This window comes from Hirundo rustica, chromosome 7 (genome assembly GCF_015227805.2).
Source record: "Hirundo rustica isolate bHirRus1 chromosome 7, bHirRus1.pri.v3, whole genome shotgun sequence".
Lineage (NCBI taxonomy): Eukaryota > Metazoa > Chordata > Aves > Passeriformes > Hirundinidae > Hirundo > Hirundo rustica.
In genome coordinates this window covers 34,995,435-35,019,767 of record NC_053456.1, presented here as the reverse complement: position 1 = coordinate 35,019,767, position 24,333 = coordinate 34,995,435, and the positions used below count along the sequence as shown (strand labels likewise).

Here is a 24,333-nt window from a genome sequence, read left to right as displayed (position 1 = left end):
GCAAACCCACACCTGTGTCTTCTGCCTGCTGCATTTGGGGATAGCTCTGACATCTCAAGTTCTCTCTGGGGCAGAACCAGCCCATTCCCCGGGACACTCAACCCAGGCATTGGAGGAGAGTGGAGGGGACCCCTTCCTCCCCACCTCCAGCAGACATCAATGGCAGAAGTGGAAGTGAACAGAAAGCCTCCAGGGGCCAAATTTGCACCTTGTTTTGCTGCTGGGGGCTGGGGGTGGGAATTTGGCAGCTGTCCTTTGGAAAGGGTCCAGCTGCCTTAGGAGAGAAATTCCTTGCATAGCTTTGCTGTGAAGAAAGCGCTGACCTGTTTGGGGGCGTTTGCTGAGCAAGTGAAGACGAGCCAAAGGCAGCTTGTAAGTGCTGGGGGAAAATGGCAGTTTGCTCATCACCGGGGTTAGGCAGCAGGTCAGGCTCCCTGGGGGAAGCGGTGCCTGGGGACAGTGGCTTTGTGTGCCATAAGGGAGGCCGTGAGGATGTCCTGATGTTCCCTGGCTACACACACTTCCAGAGAGATGATCTGACCGTGGCACAGAGGCTGCTGGTGTCACGCCATGGGAGCATCAGAGGTGACTTGGCAGCTACATCCGGACGCTGGTGCCCAGGAAAAGCCCACCATTCCCAGGGATGAGACCCAGGGGACACCTGTAGAGCTGGAATCTCAGGGTGGCAATGAGACGGTGGGTCAGGGAGGGGGCGTTTACCTATGGCTTGACCCGGGAGCACACCTTGGGATGCAAGGGACACCCACTGATCACTTCGGTGTCAAGGGGGTTTAAACCAGCAGCAGGTGGCTGGGGGAGAGGGCATGGTGGGACTGAGGTGGGAAATGCATCCCACATTCACTTCTGGAAATGCCAGCAGGAAAACAAACAGTGCAGTTGCAATAAATATGGGAGGGAAATCCGACCTCCTGCAGTGCCAGGAGAGCAGCCAGTGTGTGACTAAGAGAGCGTTGATTTGGTTTAGATAAAAGGCAGCATTTTTTTTAGGGTGAGGGTGGTGGAACCCTGGCACAGCTTTGCCCAGGGAGGTGGTGGATGCTCCATCCCTGGGAACATTCAAGGTTAGGATGGATAGGGCTCTGAGCAACCTGGTCTAGTGAAAGGTGTTCCTGCCCATGAGATGGTGTTTAAATGTCCCTTCCAACCCAAACCATTCTGGAATTCTATGATTCCATTATTCCATGTTGCTTTGCCTGGACAACAGAGCAAGGGCAAACCTAAATGTGCTCCCACACCAACACCAGACATCTAAACCGGCGGATTTTAGGGGAGGCTGTAATAAGGAGACACTTCAACTTGCAGACTGGATTGAAGGGTCGGGGGATAAGATATAAGGATAAAACTTTTGAATGCACTACCCCTGGTGCCATTCCCTCTGAAACAGTCTGAGAACCACCAGGAAAAGGTGCTACTCTGGATCTGCTCTGAAAATGAGGAAATGTGTAAAAAACCCCACAAACACAAAAAACAATGAAGCGGGCCAATCCTAGACCCAAAAAAAAAAAAAAAAAAAAAAAAAAAAAAAAAAAAAAAAAAAAAAAAAAAAGTGTCTGAGTAAAATGTAGAGCAAAGAGCAAACAGGGCAATCGTGTAAAGCCCTCACACATCTGATGGGAAAGAAGGGGGAGTACAAGGAAAAGTGATGCTGAGGAGCAGAAGGTCTCCCAGAAGAACAGGAAAATGAAAAAACACATCAAGTCAGATGTAAATATGGAAGCAAGATGACTATGAGCAAGCTGGAGGCTTGTCCTGCTAAAGTGGCTGATCAGCTCAGCCAGTCTTCTGCAGGGACTGGGAGGTGGGAAGGGTACACAGGGATGGGATGGACACAGTGACAAGGCTTTCTCTTGGGGGCAGTCACACTCACACCCTTGGGGTTTTTTTTCCCCTCAAGGTGGGAAAGGGTCTTAAATTGGAATAGAAATCCTGGTGGGGTTATCCAGGAGAGACAAGCTAAATGTCCTGGACAGTTTGGAAGGGGCCAACACCAGGATGCGGACATTGATGGTCAGTAAGAGCATGTCAGGTCCTGTCCTAGGGGAGCATGAGGATCTTCAAGCGTGGATCCTCACAGGAGCAATCCTTCCATGAGGGCATCCCCTTCCCCAGAGGGGAGCCTGTGCATCCTGGCACAGGGAACTGGGACAGAACCTCGGGGTATCCAGCTGCTGAGCAGCCTGGAGCAGTCCATTGGGAGCTGGGAATTTCCTTTTCCCAGAGAGGAAACAGATCTTATTTTGAGTCTTGCTGGAACAGAGGACATTGATTCCTCTTTTTTTTTTTTTTTTTTTTTTTTTTTTTTTTTTTTTTTTTTTTTTCCTCCAGATGAGTCAAAATTGACCACTTCTCTGCAGAGGAGATGCCCAGTGCAGCCAGGGAGAGAAGAGGTGACAGCCTCAAGGGTGCTGGGACAATCCCCAAGGAAGCAGCGGGTACATGCCAGCATCTTCCATTTGGGGGCTGTGTTACTTGCACACAGGGAAAGCCCAGGTGTGTTCCACCACCCACAGCATCTCCAGGGCACTGCTGCTCCCTCATGCAGCCACCACCCTGCACTTCAGCCTGTCCACATCCAGCTCCCTGTGAGGCCAGAGACAGCCACAGTCAGCCCTATGCCTGCCAAAGTGACAGGGATGCTTTCAGGGCTGTCCCCCAAGTGACAGCTTGGGTTCAGCCCTGTTACTTCTTCCTGGAGCTCTTTGTCTTGCCTGGCTGGATTTCAAAGCTCTTCCTTGAGCAAGCACCTGTCTGGCAATGCAGAAAGGAGGAAGAACCTGTTCTTTTTCCCCAGTTAAAAATGAACTGCTTTTCAAGTGGTCCCTCTGGAAGGGCTGCTGAGGGGAAACAGGAATCCAGATGAGTTTCCTTGCTTTGAGGCTGCTGGCCCCAGCTCTCACCCAGCAGGGAGGGCAGTCGGTGATGAATTGAATTGAATTGAATTGAATTGAATTGAATTGAATTGAATTGAATTGAACTGCACTTAGGGGAGAAAACAGGAAGGTGGCAGGGGCACAGTCCATGGAAAGGAGAGAGATCCTGGCAAACCTATCTCAGCCAGGACTTGGAGGCTGTGGATGGTCTCCACTGGACATAGAAGGGACGTGGAGGGGCTGGAGCTGGCAGCCAGGGTGTTCTAGTGTGGGAGAAGGACTCCTCCCTTTCATGAGCAATTCAGGCATCACAGAAGGTTTTGGGAGCTCTCCCAACCTTCATGAATTTGGCAGAGGTGAGGAACAGCTCAGCCCTGTTCCCAGCGAGCCCCTGCCCTGCAGAGGGATGGACTTTTGGGCAGGATGTGCAGTAGGATGGGGGAAAGGGGTGGTCTCTTCATCCTCTCCAATGGATCCCTCAGAAACTTTTGGGGGACCAAACCTGCACCCCGCAGCTGTGGTGTGGATGCCCGGAGGTCTGAGGTGGCTGCAGAGCTCTGCCCTCCTCCCCTTGCAATGCTGGCCCGTGACTGCAGAGCGGGAAGGGAAACAAGTGCCATTTCCCATAGCCAGCCGAGAGGCAGGGGCCCGAGGGCGAGCCGTTGGGATGAGGCATTCAAGAAGCATCCGCCGCGTCCCCTTTCCCATGGAATGCTTCCCCCGGTCCTTTCTCTGATGTGTGCTGAAGTATTGGTTTTCCACTGGAGTGGATGAGTCACGGAGAAAGTCGGGAGGGAGCGGGGGCTGCCCGGACAATCCCAGGTGTCCTGTCCGCTGCAGGCTGTGTGGGAGGGAGCAGGCACTGCCCAGGGGTGCGGGCAGAGGGCAGGAAAGGCGCGTGTGAACCGGGGAGCTGGGGCTGGCTTCTGTCCCTCCGGACATCGCACGGGATCCCCAGTTCCGGGAAAGGAAGGGGAGGTCCCTCCTTTGGTCCCCCTCACCCTTCCCCGGAGAGGAGGTCACTGTGTGTAGGGGTGAGCTCCCAGCTGTCCCTCTGCTGAGCGAGTGGCTGTGTCTCTGCTGGCTCTGCAGAGCTCTCACTTGCCCTTCTCTCTTGGCAATTTCATTGACAATGTCCAGCTTGGGGACGTGCCAGGCCGGTCCTGTCACGTCAGGATTCCGCCAGATGGGAGTTCTCCACAGCAGCGGCCGCGGAATGTGGCCAGGGCTGGGGTCCCCTGCACAGCAGCTCTATCTATAGGGCTGTGGGCTGTGGGCTGTGGCACCTGGAACCTGTACTGCCCCTGCTGCGCCAGGAGGTGATGGTGTGGTAGTTCCCTGGCCCAGCTCACCTCCCTGCTGACCCTCAGCACTCTCTGCTATCCTATCCCGTCCTCTTTGCAACCACGGCTGCAGTGCGGGTTGGCTCCAGATCCCGCAGCGTTTCTGCTGCCAGCGAGGTCTCCAGCCGCCCCTAGAACACCTGGTGCCCGCTGCAGCCCCTCGCTAACACATCCACCAGCTCCGGCTGCCGGGGCTGGGCGTGGCGCTGCACCGCTCCCGGCCCCGGCGATGCGGCCTGGCTGAGCTCATCCCCCGCCTACGTGGGCAGGTGAGGCGCTCTCGCCTCAGCCAAGCCCTTGTGCCTGCCAGCTTTCCTCACCGAGGGATTATCTGGATTTCCAACCGTTCCCACTCCCTGCCTGTGCTGCCTGGGTCATTCCCAAACGCCCACCTTTGTGGCTGTGTGCTTCACCTCTGCAAAGGAGGGATGGTTTTCACCTCATCCCTCGCCAGAGGAGTCAGCTGAAGGCAGGGATGCCCTTTCCTGAGGACATCCTGGCAAGTCTTGGGGCATTAGCAGACACAGATTTCTGAGCCCGAGCAACTGATGTGGCAGCAAGATGCAAAACCAGCTGCTCCCAAGTGGTCCCGAGAACTCACACCCGGAGGCCGCTCCGGGAGGAGGTGGCTTTAACAGGGACAAACAGCACATCAAAGTGGTAGCACCAGCCGCAGCCTCCCCTTGGGGGCTGGCCCAGATTGGACCGCCTTGCCAGTCTGCGGCTTTCCGCTCCCTCTGCCTGCTTCAGCCTTTGTTTTTCTGTAGGGATACTCGCCAAATATTGTCCTCCGCCTTCTCGTCCTTTATTGCCCCCCTGACACAATTCCCGTGTCCTCCACTGATCCCCGGACTCCTCACTCGGCATGGTGGCAGCGGGACTAAGCGGGTCAGAGGAGCAGTACACAAGGCACGTTTTGGGGCCCTGGGGACGGCTGGCGGTGCCCGCTGGCACCCCCACCGCTCCCACGGCTCCTGGGTCACGGCTCCCGGGGCTGCCGGCGCCTGAGGACACGCTGCCCCTTCCAGCCGGCGGCGGGGCACGGGCCCTGGCCACGCGTGCCAGCCCCGGAGCCGCTGCCAGGGACGCGCCTGGGCCGCGGTAGACGGAGTTTCCAACCCCTCCTCTTTGCCCGAAGGAGGGAAAACGGGCCGGTGTCCCGCAGGGTTGCCAGGGGGACATTTTCTGGCAGCCGTGATGTCGCAGCCGCTGAGCTGGCAAGGGCTGCGTGCCGGGAGCTCTGTCCCCGCACCGGGGTGCCCCTGCCCGGGGCCACCCAGCAGCGTGGGACCACCGGCCGTGGGATACAGGTGGGAGCCAGGCACAGGGATGGGGGGACAGCGGGACGCTGCAGGAGCCACGCGGCGATGAAAAATACCGAAGCTTTGCTGGAGCTGGGAGCCTGCGGAGTAGGAGAGCCTTTTTGGATGGGGCTTGGGAAGTCTGGGCTGCGAGCTGCAGAGCCACCATCAGAGCACCACTGGTTTCTATTTGGTCGGCTTTCGAAAGAGCTGCCTCCAATGGCAGCGTGGGTGTCCCCCCTCCCACGGCGGGCAGTGTTTGTTTGCTTGGGAAAAGATGAGCCTCATTATCTATCCTCCGTGGCTCTCGGACTTTAAAGCTCAGCAGGAGGAGGTTTTACGATGGGAAACTGCCCTGGTGTCAGGCAGGCTTTGCACGGAGGTCTGCCGGCGAGCGGGGGTGGGGGGAGCCGCTGCTCCGATTTGGCGGTGGGGACGGCACCAGGGCTGAGACACGGGCGAGACGGGAGGGTGGCAGAAGGTGATGCACTCGAACAAGTGCAGCCAGGTCCGGCAGAGTCCGGAGGTGCAGCAAGGAGGAAGTGTGGGATGTAATGCAGCTCCGTGTTCACCTGCAGCAGCGATAACATCGCTGTGCTCCGTGTGTGGGAAGGTCCGGGCAGGCAGTCAGCGTAGCCCCGGGTGTTTGCACCTCCCACCCTCGGCAGTGCTGATAACGTTGGAAAGGGCCAGAATTCCCCCTCGGAGCCACAGCAGCCTTTCTAGAGCTGCCCACAGACTCTCCCACCGCACTAGAGCACTTATCCGCCCACTCTGATCCAGCCCGTATAAAGCCAGGTCACTTTGAACAGGTCTCTGCTGTCAGACAGGATCCTTCTCCATTTTCAAGGAGGTTTTTTTTTTTCCCAAGCACCATCCTTGCCCCAGGACACTCCTCCTGCTTGCCTCACGCAGTCCAGACCCTGAAGCCCATCCACCCCTCCAAAATGCCTTCGTGGAAGGGCAGCCCGGTGATTCAGGGCTGCCACGTGTTGCCTTTTGTGTAGCTCAGGTATTCCAGCCTTTACCTGGAGGAAAGGAATCCAGCTGCGGGAGAAGAAAGGGCTGGTAAATCTCTCAGCATCCAGCTGGGAAAGCATAAATTGAAGAGTCCTGACCACGTGAAAACATTCTGCAGCCAAACAAGAGGCAGCTTCGGTGTGTATTCATGGCCTCCAGACCCGGGCTGAGCTGAGGGGCTGCCTGCCTTTGGCGCCGTTGAAAGATTTACAGCCAAAATTCGGAGAGCGCTAGCGTGCCCCTGTGCGAGCGCAGAGCCGAGCAGCTGGATGTCATGGTTTATCCTGCCAGATCCAAACCCTGCCTTAGACTAAACAAGCCTCTGCCATCGTTAGTGAATCACTTCTACATCCCCTCGAAGCTTCCAGGACTTGGATTTCAGAAGTTTTTTGCTGCTGCAGGGCAGTAAAATGCTACGGAAGACAAAGCAAGGTGTGGCAGCAGGTTTTGTGGGTATTATCCCGCTGGGATAATCCTGGAGCTGGAAGAAGATGAAAGCTGGGATACGGGGAGGAGTGAAAGTGGGCAGCAGCCTCAACTTTAACCCATTTCCCGGCTCGGGCAGGGTGAGGTGCGGGGCACCGCTGCCCTGGCTCTGGCCGTGCAGCCCGCAGCCAGAGCTGCCCCGGGAGGGTGTCCGGGACCCCCGCGGCTTCGCACCACGCTCCCGGCCCGGGCTGGCTTCAAGGCACGATGGAGGAGGCAGGATCGTGGAGCTCCCGAGCCCCACGCACACAGTGAGGGCGACCTAAGAGCCACGAAAGGAGAACAGCGGGTACCATGCTGGGAGCGCCCAGCCCTGCTCCGTGCCCCGGGGCTCGTATAAGTGCTGGGAGACGGAATGAACTCAGCCCGCTGATTCACTCCCTCCTTCAAGACCAGACCTGGCCTGCGAGCCGAAGCCCAGGGCTTGGTGGAGCAGGAGGTGCCAGGACAAGTCCTGCGGGCGGTGGGTGCCCTTTGGGGGTGAGGGTGCTCCCCGGCGCCCCGGGCAGAGGCGGGATGCTCCTCGGGGCGGGATGTTCCTCGGGAGGGATGCTCCTCGGGGAGCAGAGCTGCGCCTCCCCCGCTCACCCATCCCCGGGGAATGTCCCCGACCCTCTCCCGGCTGCAGGAGACCGGCGGCCGTGAGAGCCCCGGCCCCGGGGGCTGGGGGCGGGCTGAGCCCCGGCCCCGACTCACCCGGCCGGGGCGGGCCGGCCCTGCCGCCCCTCCCCTCCCCTCCCCGCCCCCCGGGCCGTGCCGATCCCGCCGCTCCGAGCCGAGCCGAGCCGAGCCGCGCCGCGCTGCCGGCACAGAGCGGGCACCATGCGCACGGGGTGAGCGCCGGGGCTGCGGGGGGCACGGGGGCCCCTGAAGCCTCCGGAGGTGGGGTGGGGGGGCGCAGGTAGTGCGGGAAGCACGGAGCCGCCGTGGGAAGGCGGCGCCGGAGGCACCGGGACCCCGGGACAGGACGAGGGAGGGAGGGCGAGGATCCTGGAGGCCGGGGGTCCTCGGTGTAGCCGCGGCGGGACCCCAGGGGCGCCGGTACCGTGGGGACACCGGGGAAGCTCGGCACCAGGACCGGGAAGCCGCCGGGGTGCGGGGCAGGGCTGGCGCGGGCAGCCCGGTGCCCCGGGAACACGAGGGGCTGGGGGGTACCGGGACCCTGGAGCCGCTGGGGCTGCGGGGCCCCGCTGTGACCGCGGGAGGACCTCGGAGTGGGGCTGGGGGTCGAGGGGCGCCCATCATTCGGCGGGACGGCGGGTGACCTCTCTCTCCCCTTCCCGCAGGTGCCCCCTGCCGCGGCTGCTGCTCGGGCTCTTTGTCCTGTTGGTCCCCGCCGCTTCCCAGGAGCCGGGTAACGTGCAGGGAATGCTGCGGGATGCTGGGGAGGGGGGGGGTGCCTGCCGCCGTGCGCGGGGTCCCTTACTTCTCCCTGTCCTGAAGCCCCCCATCCCCGGGGAGGCTCTCCTCTGCAGGAATGGGGGCTGGAGCCTTCCCTCGGGCCAAATTCTGTGCCCCGTCGTGATTCCCGAAGCTGGGGGTGATCTCTTCAATGGCCACATCCCTCGCGGCTATCGATTCCGGGGAGTCCCGTGTGCTCCATCCCCTCAGCGGTCAGGGATGCCGGGGAAATCCCTGGCTGTAGTTCCCTGGGAGGAGAGTGGTTTGTCAGGTCCGTGATGGTTGTGGGACAGGCGGGATGGCGTTGCCCCAAAGCGGCCGTGCTCCGTCTGTTAGCGGTTTCTCCACGAGTCCTCCCCGTGGCCGCAATGTCCTTGGAAGCGCTGTGAGTGGTCGGGAGCCTCGAGCGTGTGCCCTGGGGATGTAACACCTCCCACACCCTCCTGGGCTTTTCCCTGCCTTCGGGGCTCCCTGTGACGCCCCGCTTCTCAAGCTGCTGGTGCGCTGGGAGAGGGGAATTCAGCGCTGACTCAGCTCTGCAGCCCTTCGTTCCCCACGAGGCACAGAGCCGGTTCTCCCACTGCCTGTGTTTCTGGTGAACTTTACCTCCCCGACAGGGAAGCTTCCTGCCGGCTGCCAGGCGGGATGAAAGCCCTCCTCCCCTTGCAGCCAGTCTCTGGAGGCGTGCCCGGCGCCCGGAGGCGGGAATAGCCACGACTGACACAGGGAGCCCCCCACTTGGATCCCATGAACCCCAACTGCCAAAGCGGCTGAGCTGCAAGTGACAACCCAAAAACCAGGATAGAGTGGGGTAGTGTCTTTGGCTTGTGGCAGCATGGTGTGAAGCATCGCTCATGTCCCTCTCTCCTGTCACAGACTGGGCACGATGTTCCTGCTAGTGGCATCCCCAGGTACAGGCGAGCTGGAAGTTGGCCGTGAAATTTGTGGATAATTTACTGGAGCAAGGCTTTGTGTCATCTAGGAACAGCTCTGACACTGCTCCATGGGCAGCGGGGTCAGCTGTGGAGGCCAGGAGGCCGGCAGGGCAGCGGGGGTGCCCCGCTCTCCCAGAGCACGTCTGGGAACACTGGTAGAAGCTCTCCAAGTGCCCAAGGCTGCGTTTATGATGCTGCTTCCCATGGCTTGGGTGCTTCCCCAGGGACCGCGGGAACAAAGCTCCCCTTGGAGGTCTGCAGACATGGCAACATCGTTCCCAAGTGAAATCCTGAACTGGCTATTTTAGGTCCCTGGACACTGTCCAGTGTGGCTGAACCGAGCAAGGGCCGGGTGCTGCTTTAATATTGGGTATTCAGGGTCATCTGTGCCCTTCCCGTCCTCTCTCCGTCAGCATCCTCGGGCACTCAGGGCTGCCCAGGACCCTTTGCCGAGCTGCAGGTGCATCCCCCAGCTTTAAGCAGCCGTGCTGGGAGGCCCCAGGAGGTTTCCCAGGGCGTGCAGAGGGGATGAGTGCCGGGGGAGCGCGGCCGGTGCCGGTCACTGCTGGCAGGGAGGTGCCCGTCTCACCCAGCTGACTTGGCCGTCTCCCAAAGGCAAGCTGCGGGTCGGGTTTTAAAGGAATTCAGCGGGCTGGTGTGGCTTTTTTTTTCCTTCTTTTCTTTTTTTCTTCTCCCCCTTCCCTTGGTTCAATGTCCAAGGACTGCAGGGCCTGTTCTGCGAGCTCGCCTTTGTGGTGGCTCCTGGGGAATGTTTGCTCCAAAGGCTGTCCTGGCATGGAGATAACCTTTCTGTTTATCTGCCTGTCTTAATTTGGGGGCTTAGCTTCCCCAAGCTGGGCTAGCCTCTTATCACTGGATCTCTGGGATTCCTCAGTAAGGGCACGGAGCCGTGAGGAGCAGTGTGGGGATGCTGCCATGGGTCTGGTCTGGAGAGCGTGGGGGAATCACAAGTAGGGCTACGAGTGACCCCAAGCGTGGGCTGGGTCAGACTCTGGGGAAATCCCCATTCCCAGGGGGGCAGTGCTGTGCCAGGTCCCTGGATAGGGGCAATCAGCTGGCCAGGCCACCCCAGTCTGCTGGTAGAAGCAACCAAGCGTTGGAACAGACCACCCGGGGAAGGGATGGAATTGCCATCCCTGGAAGTGTTTGAAAAATGTGTAGATGTGGCTCTTGGGGACATGGTTTAATGGCATAACTGGATGTGCTGGGTTAGTGGTTGGATCTGATGATCTTGGAGGTCTTTTACAACAGTAATGCTTCAATGATTCTGTTATCTTCTCCCAAACTGAATTTCTGTGCATCAGTTTGGGGCTGAGAGGAGCCCCAAAAGCAGCCCTAGCTCTCTGCTGTGCTACTGCTGAGGGTACAGGCAGCACCTGTGAATCCACGCTGCTTCCTCTTGCTGTTATGGACAGCAGGTGCTGGAGCTGCAGGTGGAGAGGCTCATTCCTGGTAATTTCCATCCCCAGTGGGCCACGGGTCTTGCTGGCTGGGATTCCTCACAAGCCCACAGTGATTTACACCAGCAAAGCGATTTACAGCCTGTGACACAACTGCTCTGGCATCAGCACCTGGGGGGGTTTGACAGGTGGGTGAGAGCTTTCCTAGCATTATTTTAGGGATTTCTGCAAAAGACATGGGGGAAGTAGCTGTGGGGCAGCACCCAGCATCGTGGGCTTGGCTCTGGCAGGGTTAGCACCTCTCAGCTCTGACAGCGTCGTTTGACTGCCAGGGTTCCCAGCAGGGGCTGGAAGAATCGGGGAGGATGCTGTGCTCCAGAATCTTCTCAGGCTCCTCACCTCATTATCAGCTCCCAGGACTGCTGTTTGGAAAGCCTTATCTGTGCTGTGGGAGCTGCTGGGGAGGGGGAGCTGCCCCAGGCTGCCCGCAGCTGGAAGGAGCCGAGGCCGCGGGCATCTCCCTGCAGCACCTCTGGGCTCCTGCTCTGTCACCCCGGCAGGTGGATCCCATCCTTCCTGCCTATCCCAGGGAGGTGGCGGCAGGGATGAAGTGGCTGTGCTCGGACGGTGCTTTGGGGCCGGAAATTAGGTTTGAAAAGAGACTGAGTGTTCCTGCAGTGGCTGCTCTCCCTGACAGGAGCTTGCTCCCGTTGAAGCACACGACCTTCTCAAGCCCTAATCCTAACTTTTCCATTCCTTCTCCAGCTCTGTACCAGAACTTGGTCCATCCACAGGATCCGTTCTCGCAGAACTCTTGCCTTGGTTTCCATGTGGTGTCTGCGGGCCCAGCGTGGCCGTGAGTGCCTGGAAGCTTCCTCCCCAGTGCTGCATGTCCCTGGAGGGATGGAGAGCTGAGCTGCTCTTGCCCGTGGCCACTAGAAAACCCTGCCCATACACTCCCATATTCTGGAGAAGCAGGGTTTTATTGCTCTGAAGAGCAGCCTCTCAGTGACACTGCTCCCTATTTATTTTGGCTTGCAGCTGGACTAACCTCTCCTTCCAGTGTTTATGGTGACAAAACTTGGGTGCTGTTAAACAGCAAATCCAAGCCCTTGGAGAGAACATTTTGCAATCCTGCTTCGAGCGTCATTGCCTGGCTTAAAAAAATCCCTGAGCAGAAAAAACTGTTCTGCTGGGAAACTGACTTTGCTCTTGGTAGGGGATGTCACCACTTCTTTATAGGGAGGCAGAAGCATGTGGAGCAGGGGGCGAGGACTCACCCAAGGCTGCATCCTCTGATAAAAAAAGAGGGAGAAGGATTTTTTACATGAGCCTGGAGTGACAGAACAAAAGTAAATGGCTTCATAGTGATCGAGGGGAGGGTTGGATGGGATATTGGGAAGGAATGGTCCCAGCGATGTCCTGACACAGGGTGCCCAGAGAAGCTGTGGCTTCCTGGATCCCTGGAAGTGTTCCAGACTAGGTTGGATGGGCTTGGAGCAACCTGGGATAGTGAAAGGTGTCCCTGCCTGTGGCAGGGGGTGGAACAACAAGAGGTTTAGTGCCCCTTCCAATCCAGCCCGTATTCTGTGACAAGGACATTGCATCCCTCCTGCCCCACTCTGGCCTGTCGTGACTGTTAGGGATGACACTCTAAGCCCTGGAATAACAATCCCAGCAAGTGCGCTGTCTTTTTTCCCAAACTCTTGATAGTTACCAAGCAAAGAATTAATTCTGGCATTTCACTAGAGAGTTCAAAGTGCCGAAGGAGACGTCTGGGATTAAGTATCGATGTATATCAGCAGCCCCGAGGTTTGGGATTAATAAAACATTCTAACGATTCTTCTGGTGCATCTGATTACATTTGGGAAAGCATTGGAGAGGAATCCTTTCCAAGAGCATGCTGCATGTCTCTGACTGAGTGTGCAGCCTGGAGGCAGTGTTCTGGATGTTAGGAAGAAATTCTTCCCTCTGAAGGTTTCGAGGCACTGGTAGGGGTTGATGGGAGAAGCTGTGGCTGCCTCACTCCTGGGAATGTCCAAGGTCGGGTTGGACAGGGCTTGGAGCAGCCTGGGACAGTGCAAGGTGTCCCTTCCCATGGCAGGGGGTGGGACTGGAGGGACTTTAAGGTCCCTTCCCATCCAAACCACTCTGAGGTTCCACAATGGAAGGCCTCCACCTCACCCCATGTTTCCAGTTTCCTCCCTGCCAGCTGTGGGGGTGCTCTCCCTGGCTCTCCTGTCCTCAAGCCACATCCCTCATCCTTTGGGTAGTGATGTTTTTGAGGAGCAGTGGTGCTGCTGCCCTCAGGAGGATGTGTGTTCCCTGTCCTGCTGATGGGTGGGAGGTAGTGCAGGGGAAACCTGCAATGGTTTCAGCTGGTGCTAAGTCCCCTTAAATCCCAAAGACTGGGAACAAGTCCCTGACTTTGTGCACAGAGGGAGGCACGTGGTAGGGAGTGTGTGGCTTTTTGCATCAGGCTTGGTTAGCCTGGGGAGCTCGTTGCCAAAGATATCATTGAAGCACGAGGAGCTAAACAGAGTTAGAAAATGGTTTGGGAATCTGTACAGGTAGCAGGGGCCCTGCCGTTGCCTTAATATGGATTTGGAGCCACTGGGAAAGACAGAGGGAGAGCTGGAGTGGGCTAAAGGGCAAAAAGCCTCCACAGCCTCCAGGTGTGAATGTGGTTTATCAGCCCTTTGGGGGTGAAGGGGTGGTTCCCACCAGCCAAAGGTGGGTGGCTTTGACCTCCTGTGGCGTGCTGGGATGGAGCAGCACCATTTTCTAACGCTGACACCCCCCGGGCTGTGGGCTGGGGCTCCTCCAAGGTCGAGGCTCCAGAGGCTTGCTGTGCTCATGGCTCTGACCGGCAGTGGCCCCAGCACTGAGGCTTTCTCAGCAAGAAACATCTGGTCCGGAACATCCCAAGTTTTAAAAAGGTTGCTTTTGTGGAATTTTTATTGCTTTTTTTTTTTGGCATCGCCTCCCAGCCCTTTTCTAAGATGGGAATTGGTCATTAGTGGATTTTATTGTAGTTTTATTTTATTCCCATACTCAGTCTGCTGGTTTCCTCCTCCCCTGGGGACTGCAAGATCTGGCTGTTCCTCTGACCCTGTCCCCAGGTTGTGGGAGGCTGCTCAAAGAGTGGGAATAGCAGCTGGGGCACCTGCATCACCATCCCCATGCTCTTCCTGCTGTCACCACTGGCATCAATCTCCAACAGCCCGACGGTCCTTGATGCTATCTTTGAGTTTATAATTCTGAAGTTAGCCACCTGCCTGCCCTCTGGGAAACACAGTAATCGAACCAATTTATTCTTTTCCACCCTCCTCATTAGTCTGTAACTTCACGGAGTTGGAGATTGCTGACTTTTGGATAAACAGCAACTTTGTGATAACCCCCAGATAAGCTTGTGGTGCTCACTTGTGGCGTGGTGGGAAGGCATCTGTATAGCTTGGTCCTTCCCATGGGGTCCCAAAATACTTTCCAGAGGGGCCAGGACCTTATCCTGGGGACCCAGGATGTGTGGGTGGCATGGAGTCCCTGGACACCTCGTGTGACCCTATCAGTGATGCTGGCGTCTCCCAGCTGGGTTCCAGAGCTGGAGAAGTGCCCTGTGCCACTGAGAGCTGGGGCCTGGGGGCACTGATGGGCAGAAGCAGATGCAGTAGAAACCTGCAATGATTCCAGGTGGCACTAAGCCCCCTAGGATGTCAGGGAGTGAGAGAAAGTCCCGGACCCTGGCACTGTGGATGGAGGGGGGTGTGTGGCAGCAGCCAGCCTGTGATTTTTGGCTTTTACTGTAGATTCTTTGACTGGTTTGGCTTGGAAGGGACCTCAAAGCTCATCTCAGTCCACCCCCTGCCGCGGGCAGGGACACCTTCCACTTTCCCAGGTAGCTCAGACTTCAGGATGGGATTAGCCAGTTGTTACTTCTGCAGCTGCTCTGGGCACATCTTTTAGGTGGGGAGATGGTGATGTCAGGCCACGATGGTGCAGGGTGTGTGGGGGTCCCGGTATCCCCCATGCCCGTGTGTGGTACCCGGTGGGCTCTTGGTCAGGTGTAATCCCACCAGGATTCTCCCAGTGCTGGGCTGCACGGAGATGTCAGGCAGCTCCCTCCCAGCCAGGATGCAATGGCGTGGTGGGCCTGGCTCCCTCTGGACATCTTCCGAGGCTGAGCTGCTAGACTGGCTCCAGCCAGCCCCTGGCTGATGCTGATGGCTCTTTCCCGCCTTCTCCCTGGGCTCAGCCGAAAGAGTTAAGGAAGCCACTGGAGAGGGGCCCCCACAGGCAACCGCTGGAGGTAATAATCTTCCTTCGGCTCTTTTGTCTTCTCCCCTGCTAACTGCGGAGTTAACATCGTTCCCTCTCATGAAAGGCTCTTTTGTCAGCCGAGTTGCCGAGCAAAGCCCGGGCTTGGCAGCAGGTTGCGAGCCCCGGGCGTCTCCTGCACATCCCTCTCGGCGGCAGGTACTGAAACGACTCTTTCAGCAACAGCGATGTCCCTCCCTCCTTGGCTGCCATCTGCAACAAAACCGAACGCCTCAACAGCGACAAAATCCCTCCTTTTAGCCAACGGGGCCCGATTTTCGGCTGGTTCCACCTCAGCAGCAGAGGGAAAGGTCAGCCCGTCTAGACTCTAATCCGACAAGTGTTGTATTTCTTTGCCCGTGGGTGTCCTAGCAACGGGATTAATCCGCGGTGCGGGGCGGACATGGGCTGGATCCCGCTCCATCCTGGGCCGCGGCTCCGGATGTGCCCTTCGCATGGCCGGGCAGCCCCAGCGGCGGGCTGGGCCCCGGCCCTGCTCCCTGTGCCTCCCCATGGCCCTGCTCCCTGTGCTCCCCATGGCTCTGCTCCCTGTGCCTCCCCATGGCTCTGCTCCCTGTGCTTCCCCATGGCTCTGCTCCCTGTGCTTCCCCATGGCTCTGCTCCCTGTGCCTCCCCATGGCTCTGCTCCCTGTGCTTCCCCATGGCCCTGCTCCCTGTGCCTCCCCATGGCCCTGCTCCCTGTGCCTCCCCTGGGCTCTGCTCCCTGTGCCTCCCCATGGCCCTGCTCCCTGTGCTCCCCATGGCCCTGCTCCCTGTGCCTCCCCATGGCCCTGCTCCCTGTGCTTCCCCTGGGCTCTGCTCCCTGTGCTTCCCCATGGCTCTGCTCCCTGTGCCTCCCCATGGCCCTGCTCCCTGTGCCTCCCCTGAGCCCTGCTCCCTGTGCTTCCCCATGGCCCTGCTCCCTGTGCCTCCCCATGGCCCTGCTCCCTGTGCCTCCCCATGGCCCTGCTCCCTGTGCCTCCCCATGGCCCTGCTCCCTGTGCCTCCCCATGGCCCTGCTCCCTGTGCCTCCCCATGGCCCTGCTCCCTGTGCCTCCCCATGGCTCTGCTCCCTGTGCCTCCCCATGGCCCTGCTCCCTGTGCTTCCCCTGGGCTCTGCTCCCTGTGCCTCCCCATGGCCCTGCTCCCTGTGCCTCCCCATGGCCCTGCTCCCTGTGCTTCCCCTGAGCCCTGCTCCCTGTGCCTCCCCATGGCTCTGCTCCCTGTGCCTCCCCATGGCCCTGCTCCCTGTGCTTCCCCTGGGCTCTGCTCCCTGTGCCTCCCCATGGCCCTGCTCCCTGTGCCTCCCCATAGCTCTGCTCCCTGTGCCTCCCCATGGCCCTGCTCCCTGTGCCTCCCCTGGGCTCTGCTCCCTGTGCCTCCCCATGGCCCTGCTCCCTGTGCCTCCCCATAGCTCTGCTCCCTGTGCCTCCCCATGGCCCTGCTCCCTGTGCTTCCCCTGGGCTCTGCTCCCTGTGCTTCCCCTGAGCCCTGCTCCCTGTGCCTCCCCATGGCCCTGCTCCCTGTGCTTCCCCTGGGCTCTGCTCCCTGTGCCTCCCCATGGCTCTGCTCCCTGTGCCTCCCCATGGCCCTGCTCCCTGTGCTTCCCCATGGCCCTGCACCCTGTGCTTCCCCATGGCTCTGCTCCCTGTGCCTCCCCTGGGCTCTGCTCCCTGTGCCTCCCCATGGCCCTGCTCCCTGTGCCTCCCCATGGCCCTGCTCCCTGTGCCTCCCCTGGGCTCTCCTCCCTGTGCCTCCCCCAGGCTCTGCTCCCTGTGCCTCCCCATGGCCCTGCTCCCTGTGCCTCCCCATGGCCCTGCTCCCTGTGCCTCCCCATGGCTCTGCCCCCTGTGCCTCCCCTGAGCCCTGCTCCCTGTGCCTCCCCATGGCTCTGCTCCCTGTGCCTCCCCATGGCTCTGCTCCCTGTGCCTCCCCATGGCTCTGCTCCCTGTGCCTCCCCATGGCTCTGCTCCCTGTGCCTCCCCATGGCTCTGCTCCCTGTGCCTCCCCATGGCTCTGCTCCCTGTGCCTCCCCATGGCTCTGCTCCCTGTGCCTCCCCATGGCTCTGCTCCCTGTGCCTCCCCATGGCTCTGCTCCCTGTGCTTCCTCTGGGCTCTGCCCCCTGTGCCTCCCCATGGCCCTGCTCCCTGTGCCTCCCCATGGCTCTGCTCCCTGTGCTTCCTCTGGGCTCTGCCCCCTGTGCCTCCCCATGGCCCTGCTCCCTGTGCCTCCCCATGGCTCTGCTCCCTGTGCTTCCTCTGGGCTCTGCTCCCTGTGCCTCCCCATGGCCCTGCTCCCTGTGCCTCCCCATGGCCCTGCGCCCTGTGCCTCCCCATGGCTCTGCTCCCTGTGCCTCCCCATGGCCCTGCTCCCTGTGCCTCCCCATGGCCCTGCTCCCTGTGCCTCCCCATGGCCCTGCTCCCTGTGCCTCCCCATGGCCCTGCTCCCTGTGCCTCCCCATGGCTCTGCTCCCTGTGCCTCCCCATGGCCCTGCTCCCTGTGCTTCCCCTGGGCTCTGCTCCCTGTGGCTCCCCATGGCCCTGCTCCCTGTGCCTCCCCATAGCTCTGCTCCCTGTGCCTCCCCATGGCCCTGCTCCCTGTGCCTCCCCTGGGCTCTGCTCCCTGTGCCTCCCCATGGCCCTGCTCCCTGTGCCTCCTCATAGCTCTGCTCCCTGTGCCTCCCCATGGCCCTGCTCCCTGTGCTTCCCCTGGGCTCTGCTCCCTGTGCTTCCCCTGAGCCCTGCTCCCTGTGCCTCCCCATGGCCCTGCTCCCTGTGCTTCCCCTGGGCTCTGCTCCCTGTGCCTCCCCTGGGCTCTGCTCCCTGTGCCTCCCCATGGCCCTGCTCCCTGTGCTTCCCCATGGCCCTGCACCCTGTGCTTCCCCATGGCTCTGCTCCCTGTGCCTCCCCTGGGCTCTGCTCCCTGTGCCTCCCCTGGGCTCTGCTCCCTGTGCCTCCCCATGGCCCTGCTCCCTGTGCCTCCCCATGGCTCTGCTCCCTGTGCCTCCCCTGGGCTCTCCTCCCTGTGCCTCCCCCGGGCTCTGCTCCCTGTGCCTCCCCATGGCTCTGCTCCCTGTGCCTCCCCATGGCTCTGCTCCCTGTGCCTCCCCATGGCCCTGCTCCCTGTGCCTCCCCCGGGCTCTGCTCCCTGTGCCTCCCCTGGGCTCTGCTCCCTGTGCCTCCCCATGGCTCTGCTCCCTGTGCTTCCCCTGGGCTCTGCTCCCTGTGCCTCCCCTGGGCTCTGCTCCCTGTGCCTCCCCATGGCCCTGCTCCCTGTGCTTCCCCATGGCCCTGCACCCTGTGCTTCCCCATGGCTCTGCTCCCTGTGCCTCCCCTGGGCTCTGCTCCCTGTGCCTCCCCTGGGCTCTGCTCCCTGTGCCTCCCCATGGCCCTGCTCCCTGTGCCTCCCCATGGCCCTGCTCCCTGTGCTTCCCCTGGGCTCTGCTCCCTGTGCCTCCCCTGGGCCCTGCTCCCTGTGCCTCCCCTGAGCCCTGCTCCCTGTGCCTCCCCTGGGCTCTGCCAGCGGCTCCTGGTGCCGAGCATCAGTCCAGCGGCAGGGGAATGGAGGATGCTGTTGGTAGACCAGGCTTGTGGCTGTTTGATCCGCCCCGGGTGAGGTATCTCTGCCCCAAGAAGGACACCAGGCCTGGTTTGGGGACCATGCCGGAGTGGGATGCTCCACAGCAGCATCATGGGACTGCCTGTGTCACTGTAAATCTGACTCTCACCGTGGGAATGGGTCTCCCGGTGCATCCCCTGATCTCAGTGCTCTGATCTCACTCCCAGAATATCCCTTGCCTACCAGCGCTCTGTATCTCGGCACCTGGCTCTCCCAGGACATCTCTCGCTCTGCTCCAGCTGTGCAGGGGTGGCTGTTAACCCCTGGCATCCCTCTAGCCTTGGGGTCAGCCTCGGTTGGCAGCAAAACCAGCAAAAAATGCATCTGTTTGGGTCGGGACCAAAAATATCTCCCATTTCCTTCATTCAGCAGTTTAATCTTTTTGTCTCGCTGCTGCTGCTGCTCAGTCACCTGACGGCCCCAGTTTGCCTCCGGGTGTTGCTGGTGGAGCTCCCTGCCCACGTGCAGCTGGTGCCAGAGCTCAGTACCCAAACATCCCATGGGTGGTTCCCGGTGGGTGCCGTGCATCTGGAGTCCCCCCACGTCCGTGGCACAGCTGCCTTGTGACACTGTCCCATTTCAGGGTTTTTCAGCCTTTCCTCTGCTTTTCCAGCGGCCCCTTTCCAGGCATTCTCCTGCCTTCTTTCCTCGTGGAGTGGCCAGCCAGGGTTTCTCTCACGAGCCACGCAAGCTTTGCTTTTCCCCTGTCCTGCTGAGCTCCCATGTCCCCCAGTGCAGGGTGCAAAGGAGCCAAAGGGGGTTTGAGGAGCAATGTCTGGATTTAATCTTCGCTGCTGCAACGGAGAGGAGCCAGGGGCTGGCTCCCAGTGCAGCCCCAGGAGCTGCTGCAGGCTCCAGCATCTGCCAAAGCAGGGTGCTGCTTGCGGGGCATGGCTCTCCCCAAGCTGCTGGAGCCTCAGCACTCCAGCTCTGCGCCCTGCAAGTGGCCACACGCTCTGATGAGGAGCTGTCGAGGCTGCAGGCCTGGGAGAAGGGGGGGCTCATTCCCTCAAATCCCAGCTGAGTGCTCTGGAGACAGGCTGCAGCTTGCCCAGAGTCCCAGAGCGTAGCTCCTGCCTACGTGGGATTTTTTTTTTTCCCCCTGCAGCTGGAGCGGGTTAAGTGGGGTTTTAGGACCATTTTCTTTTCTCCTGGGTGCTTAAAACAACAACAAATAAAATCCCAGCCTGGCGTGTGACGAGTGACGCTGCTGCGAGGAGAGGAAGATGTTGCTCCGCTGATTTATGGGGATTTGGTTGGTTTTTTTTTTTAACTTTACAGGTCACTGCTAGCATTTGTAGAATTGGCTTTGCTGAAGGAAAAACTGGCTTCCAGCATTCCCGTTAGGAAGAAACTTCTGCAATCGTGTAATTGAAATGCAGAAGAAAATAAAATAGCAATGGATGAGTAGATATCAGAGGAGCTGGTGCTCGTAGCTAGGTCCTTTGGAGTGTGTGTCCTCTGCCTTATTCTGACCTTGCCTATGCTGCTTGCAGCCTGTGGCAGGGGGAAAAAAAATGGCTCTTTTTGCACTTTTTCTGGGCTTTCTGGTTCCTGCACCAGCCTGCAAAAGCAGAAAAAAAAAAAAAAAAAATCTACATTTTGACTATGGGAACGTTTTAATCCATCTTGAGGCAGTCTCCAGAGTTTGTTTATCACCTTATCTGAGCTGGGGCTGGCACCAGGATGAACTCCTGTTAGGCAGGGAATGTTGGGACTCTGACTCCTCCATCCCATAAATGAAAAATTATGGATTTGACTCATCCCCCTCCTCTTGCAGTAGGACAGCAGCAGACTGCAGAGTCTCATCCTGGGGGTCCCAGCTCCTCAGAACTTTTAATCAGGGAAGGGAAACTCTGCTTCCATAGGATTATTTTCAGGGAGGTTGTTTTTTGGGGGGGGGGGGGGTGTTTTTTGGTTTTTGTGGGGTTTTTTGTTTTGGTTTTGGTTTGGTTTGGTTTCCAGAAAGGATTCACTGCTTAGACTTGGATGTTTGGGAGGCGAACATTTTTTCATCTGGGCTGGCAATGGGGTAAAAGACCCCTTGATTTTTGGGGCACCTTGAACCAAAGGCATGGCCTTCAGGAATAAAACTATATCCCAAAGCCCAGAATCTCAGGTTTGGGTTGAAAGGGACCTTAAAGCTCATCCACCTGCTGTGTGCCAGCCCCTGCTATGCAGGGACACCTTCCACTGTCCCAGGCTGCTCCAAGCTCCATCCAGCCTGGCCTTGGATGCTCCCAGGGATCCAGGGGCGGCCACAGCTTCTCTGGGCACCCTGTGCCAGGGCCTGCCCACCCTCCCAGGGAACGACTCCCAATCTCCCATCCCTCCCTGCCCTCTGGCAGTGGGAAGCCATTCCCCGTGTCCTGTCCCCAGTCCCTCTCCAGCTCTCCTGGAGCCCCTTTAGGCACTGGCAGGGGCTCTGAGCTCTCCTTCTTTGACAGTGCTCAACCCCCACCTGGGCTGGTGCTGTGCAGCCAGCTGGAGGTGACCCTGCTTCAGCAGAGCTTGGCTTTGCCCATCTCCAGAGGTCACCCCCAGGCTCGGCGCTCCGGGATCCTGGGAATGACGTCCCCACAGGGCTGCCCAGGCTTCCCAGCCCGCCCCCTCTTTGAACCCTCTGGTATGTGAATTTTTTGCTGGTGTCAGAGGGTCGGCGGCCGCAAAATCCCTCCCGGTTAAGGGGTGGGAACACCAGTGTGTGCAGCTTGGGATAATTACCAGTTGTCAGCAAAACAATAGTGGCATTGTAGGGCGGGAGCGGAGGGAAAGGGCCCCTGTCTTGGGCAGTAATGTTACTTTTCTATTTCAGCTGCCATCGTCTTTGCTGAGAAATGGCCCTATTCTCTCTAATCCTCCCCTTCAGGCATGCCTGCTGGGCTTTTTTGTGTGGTTTGGGGTTTTTCTTTTAACCCTTTATTATCCCAGGAAACAGCCTGTGTGCACGTATCTCGTGGCGCTGTGCTGCAGGGATGCCTTTGGCCCCTGGCATTGTGCCTGTCGGCTGGGCGGATTTGCTTTGGGATGCTGAAGCCCGGGATGGTGCCTGGCTGTGGCATCGTCCCTGTGCTCGGGGTGGGGGCAAACCTGATCTGGAATCTCCACCTTCATGCAAGCAGGAACACAATTTACACCCCTCCTTGTTCTTGGCACCTATCCTGTGGTGAGCTTCAGTGCATTAAAGCTGTTTATTGGCGTTTTATTTTGCTTTGAAACCAAGTGACTTGTAGAAAAAGGGAATTGGTCAAATACTGCCTCTGGTTATTAGATGGAGAGGGATGATGAGGTTCTGGCCTCATCTGGCTCCTGATGACTTTCCCCAGCACTTGCACGGAGCAGCAAAGGATCACCCACCTGTTTGACCCCTTTACTTACAGTCTCCAAAGCTATTTGGACTTCCTCAAAAGATCTGTTTTTCTGCTCAAATACTTGCAGGGACGTGGAAGGGAGAGGGGGATTTCAGCCTTGGCTGATGTCAGGCTGTCATTGTTCAGCTTGATTTCAAAGCACTCAACTGACTGATTTCTCACCGTGGCATTGGGGATGTGCGCAGCGGGGTGGGTTCAAGGCCTCGGTGACGCTTTCCCTGTTCCAGTGGCCCCTCATCCAGGCTGTTCATGACCCCAGCATCCACCCCCAAAGGGCCAGACACCGCTCCCGTCGTGTGCCCAGTTCGGGGGCCCACAGAGGTGCCCCGCAGACAGCCCGGGATGGGGTGCAGTGGGATGTGACGGCAAAGCACGATGGCCAAGGTCGGCCGTCTGGTGCAGAGGAAGCTTTGGAAGGAGCCAAAACTTTGGAAATGCCGCCAAAGTCAGCGGCACAGACAAGCTATTGTCTGAGGAGCGCAAAGAGGACCAGGGAGCGGACACGGAGTCTTGTTATGAGCACAGCCGGGGGGCTTCCAAGCCAAACAAAGTCCCCTGCACCGCAGGAGGGCAGCGCTGACAAAAGCCAGGCTGGTTGGATGAGCTGGAGATTGCAGCTGAAATCCCAAAACAAACCCCCCACCCAGATCCCCTTTTTCATGTCCATTCCCTGCGAAAATAGCGTTGCTCACCGCCTGGTCCCGCAGCAAGCGCGCGAGCTTGGATTCTGTTTGCTGCACACCGCGCTGTGGCTGAGGTTAATGACCTGCCAGCTAGTTTTCCTCCCTGAAAACCCATGGCGAGGCTCTGTAAAGCACCCGTGAGCTGTGGCAGTTGCCTCCTGCAGCAGCACGGATCAGCTGGCACCCAGCATCCCTGGCTGGGGTGGGTGCAGGATGGATGACATTCCACGGGGCTGGAGGCTGTGACGCTCCGTTGTAGCTTCAGGTACGACATCGCTTGGTAGCTCTTCGGTATTTTGTTTGGTGAATTGGGATTTTTAAGCTGTGTTGGTATTTTCTTCGCTTCCGAAGGCCTGGAAAACAGCCGAGAATGGGCAGCTTCCAGTTTTTGTTGTGTAGGCGTCAAAGTCGGTGCTGGGTTGGTGCTTTGTTGCTCTGTCGCATTGGAGGGTTAAATCCTGGCACGGCTGAGGCACATCGTTGGCTTGAAAAGTTCTGTTTGAGCTCTGGGGACAAGTACTCCACCTGGGTGCCCTGTCCTCCTCTGATTTTCCGGCTGGGATGGCATTGAGTCTGATCATAAACCCTCCGTCCCACCCCTCATCTCCCCTCATCCTCCTACGCAGCATCTGTCCACGCTGACCGGGGTGCCAGGTGCATTGATCTCCCAGGGAAAGAAGTGCCTGGGAATGGGAATGCACTTCCTCCCTGTGCAACCAACCTGTGCAACCAACCTGGGCAACCAACCTGGGCAACCAACCCCCCTCCACCAACTGCCTGTCCCAAGGGTGGTGACGGTGCTGCCGGGAGCCCCTCGGTGCTGCCGAAGCCTCTCGGCTTCATGCGGAGGCAGGAATGCCAGGAACTCGATTGAAATTTGGGGCTCCCTGGCTGAGCCAGAGCCTCGGTGGGGGGTGAGGAGTGGAGTCTTCCCCTGTCCAGGGCGCAATTAATCTGCAAGGCGATTTATTAACGTGGAGGAGGATGATCCTGGGGGTCGCATTCCTTCCCTCGCCTTCCCTTTCCTTATCTCCGGACTGTCGGTTGGCCCCGGGGGGGTGGGAGGGGGCCGAGGTGAGTGATTGGAAGCAGAGCATATGGCTCCCGTGGAGGCAGGATGAGGGGGGACTGGGGGCTACAGCTCACCCCAAGCTCATCTTGTGTTTAGTACGCCTCTCTTGGGTTCAGCTGTGCCTGGGTATTGATGGTCCCTCTCCACCATCCGTTCTCCCCAGGAAACCTCATGGGGTGGCCAAAATCCCTCCAGCCCCAATCCTCTGCTGCCCTGTCCCCTTCTTCGTGTGGGTGGGGCAGAGTGGGACACCAGCACCTCTCGGCTGTGCCTTGTCCAGCCCTGCTCAGTTCAGGAGCAGGAGGAGGATGCAGGTAATGACAGGGGTTTGGGTACGCTGCCCTTCTTTCCCTCCCGGGGCTATTTGGCTATTTGATGGCTCCCCCAGGCAGTCATGACATTTTCACGGTTTATCTTCTCGAGGAATTTGCCAGGAGGATGCTTCTGGCTCTCCATGAGTAAATGTTTAGGAACGC

At 59.0% G+C, this 24,333-nt stretch overlaps 1 protein-coding gene across 1 annotated transcript in view; it reads left to right on the top strand.

The window, feature by feature from the left end:
* The first annotated feature begins 7,828 nt into the window (after nucleotides 1-7,828).
* Nucleotides 7,829-24,333, top strand: part of COL18A1 (collagen type XVIII alpha 1 chain) — a 39,019-nt gene continuing 22,514 nt past the window's right edge. Inside the window, exons 1-2 of the mRNA XM_040069572.1 lie at nucleotides 7,829-7,874; nucleotides 8,328-8,395. Coding sequence (XP_039925506.1) covers nucleotides 7,864-7,874; nucleotides 8,328-8,395 — 79 coding nt within the window. The 5' untranslated portion in view covers nucleotides 7,829-7,863. The remainder of the gene's footprint in view (nucleotides 7,875-8,327; nucleotides 8,396-24,333) is intronic.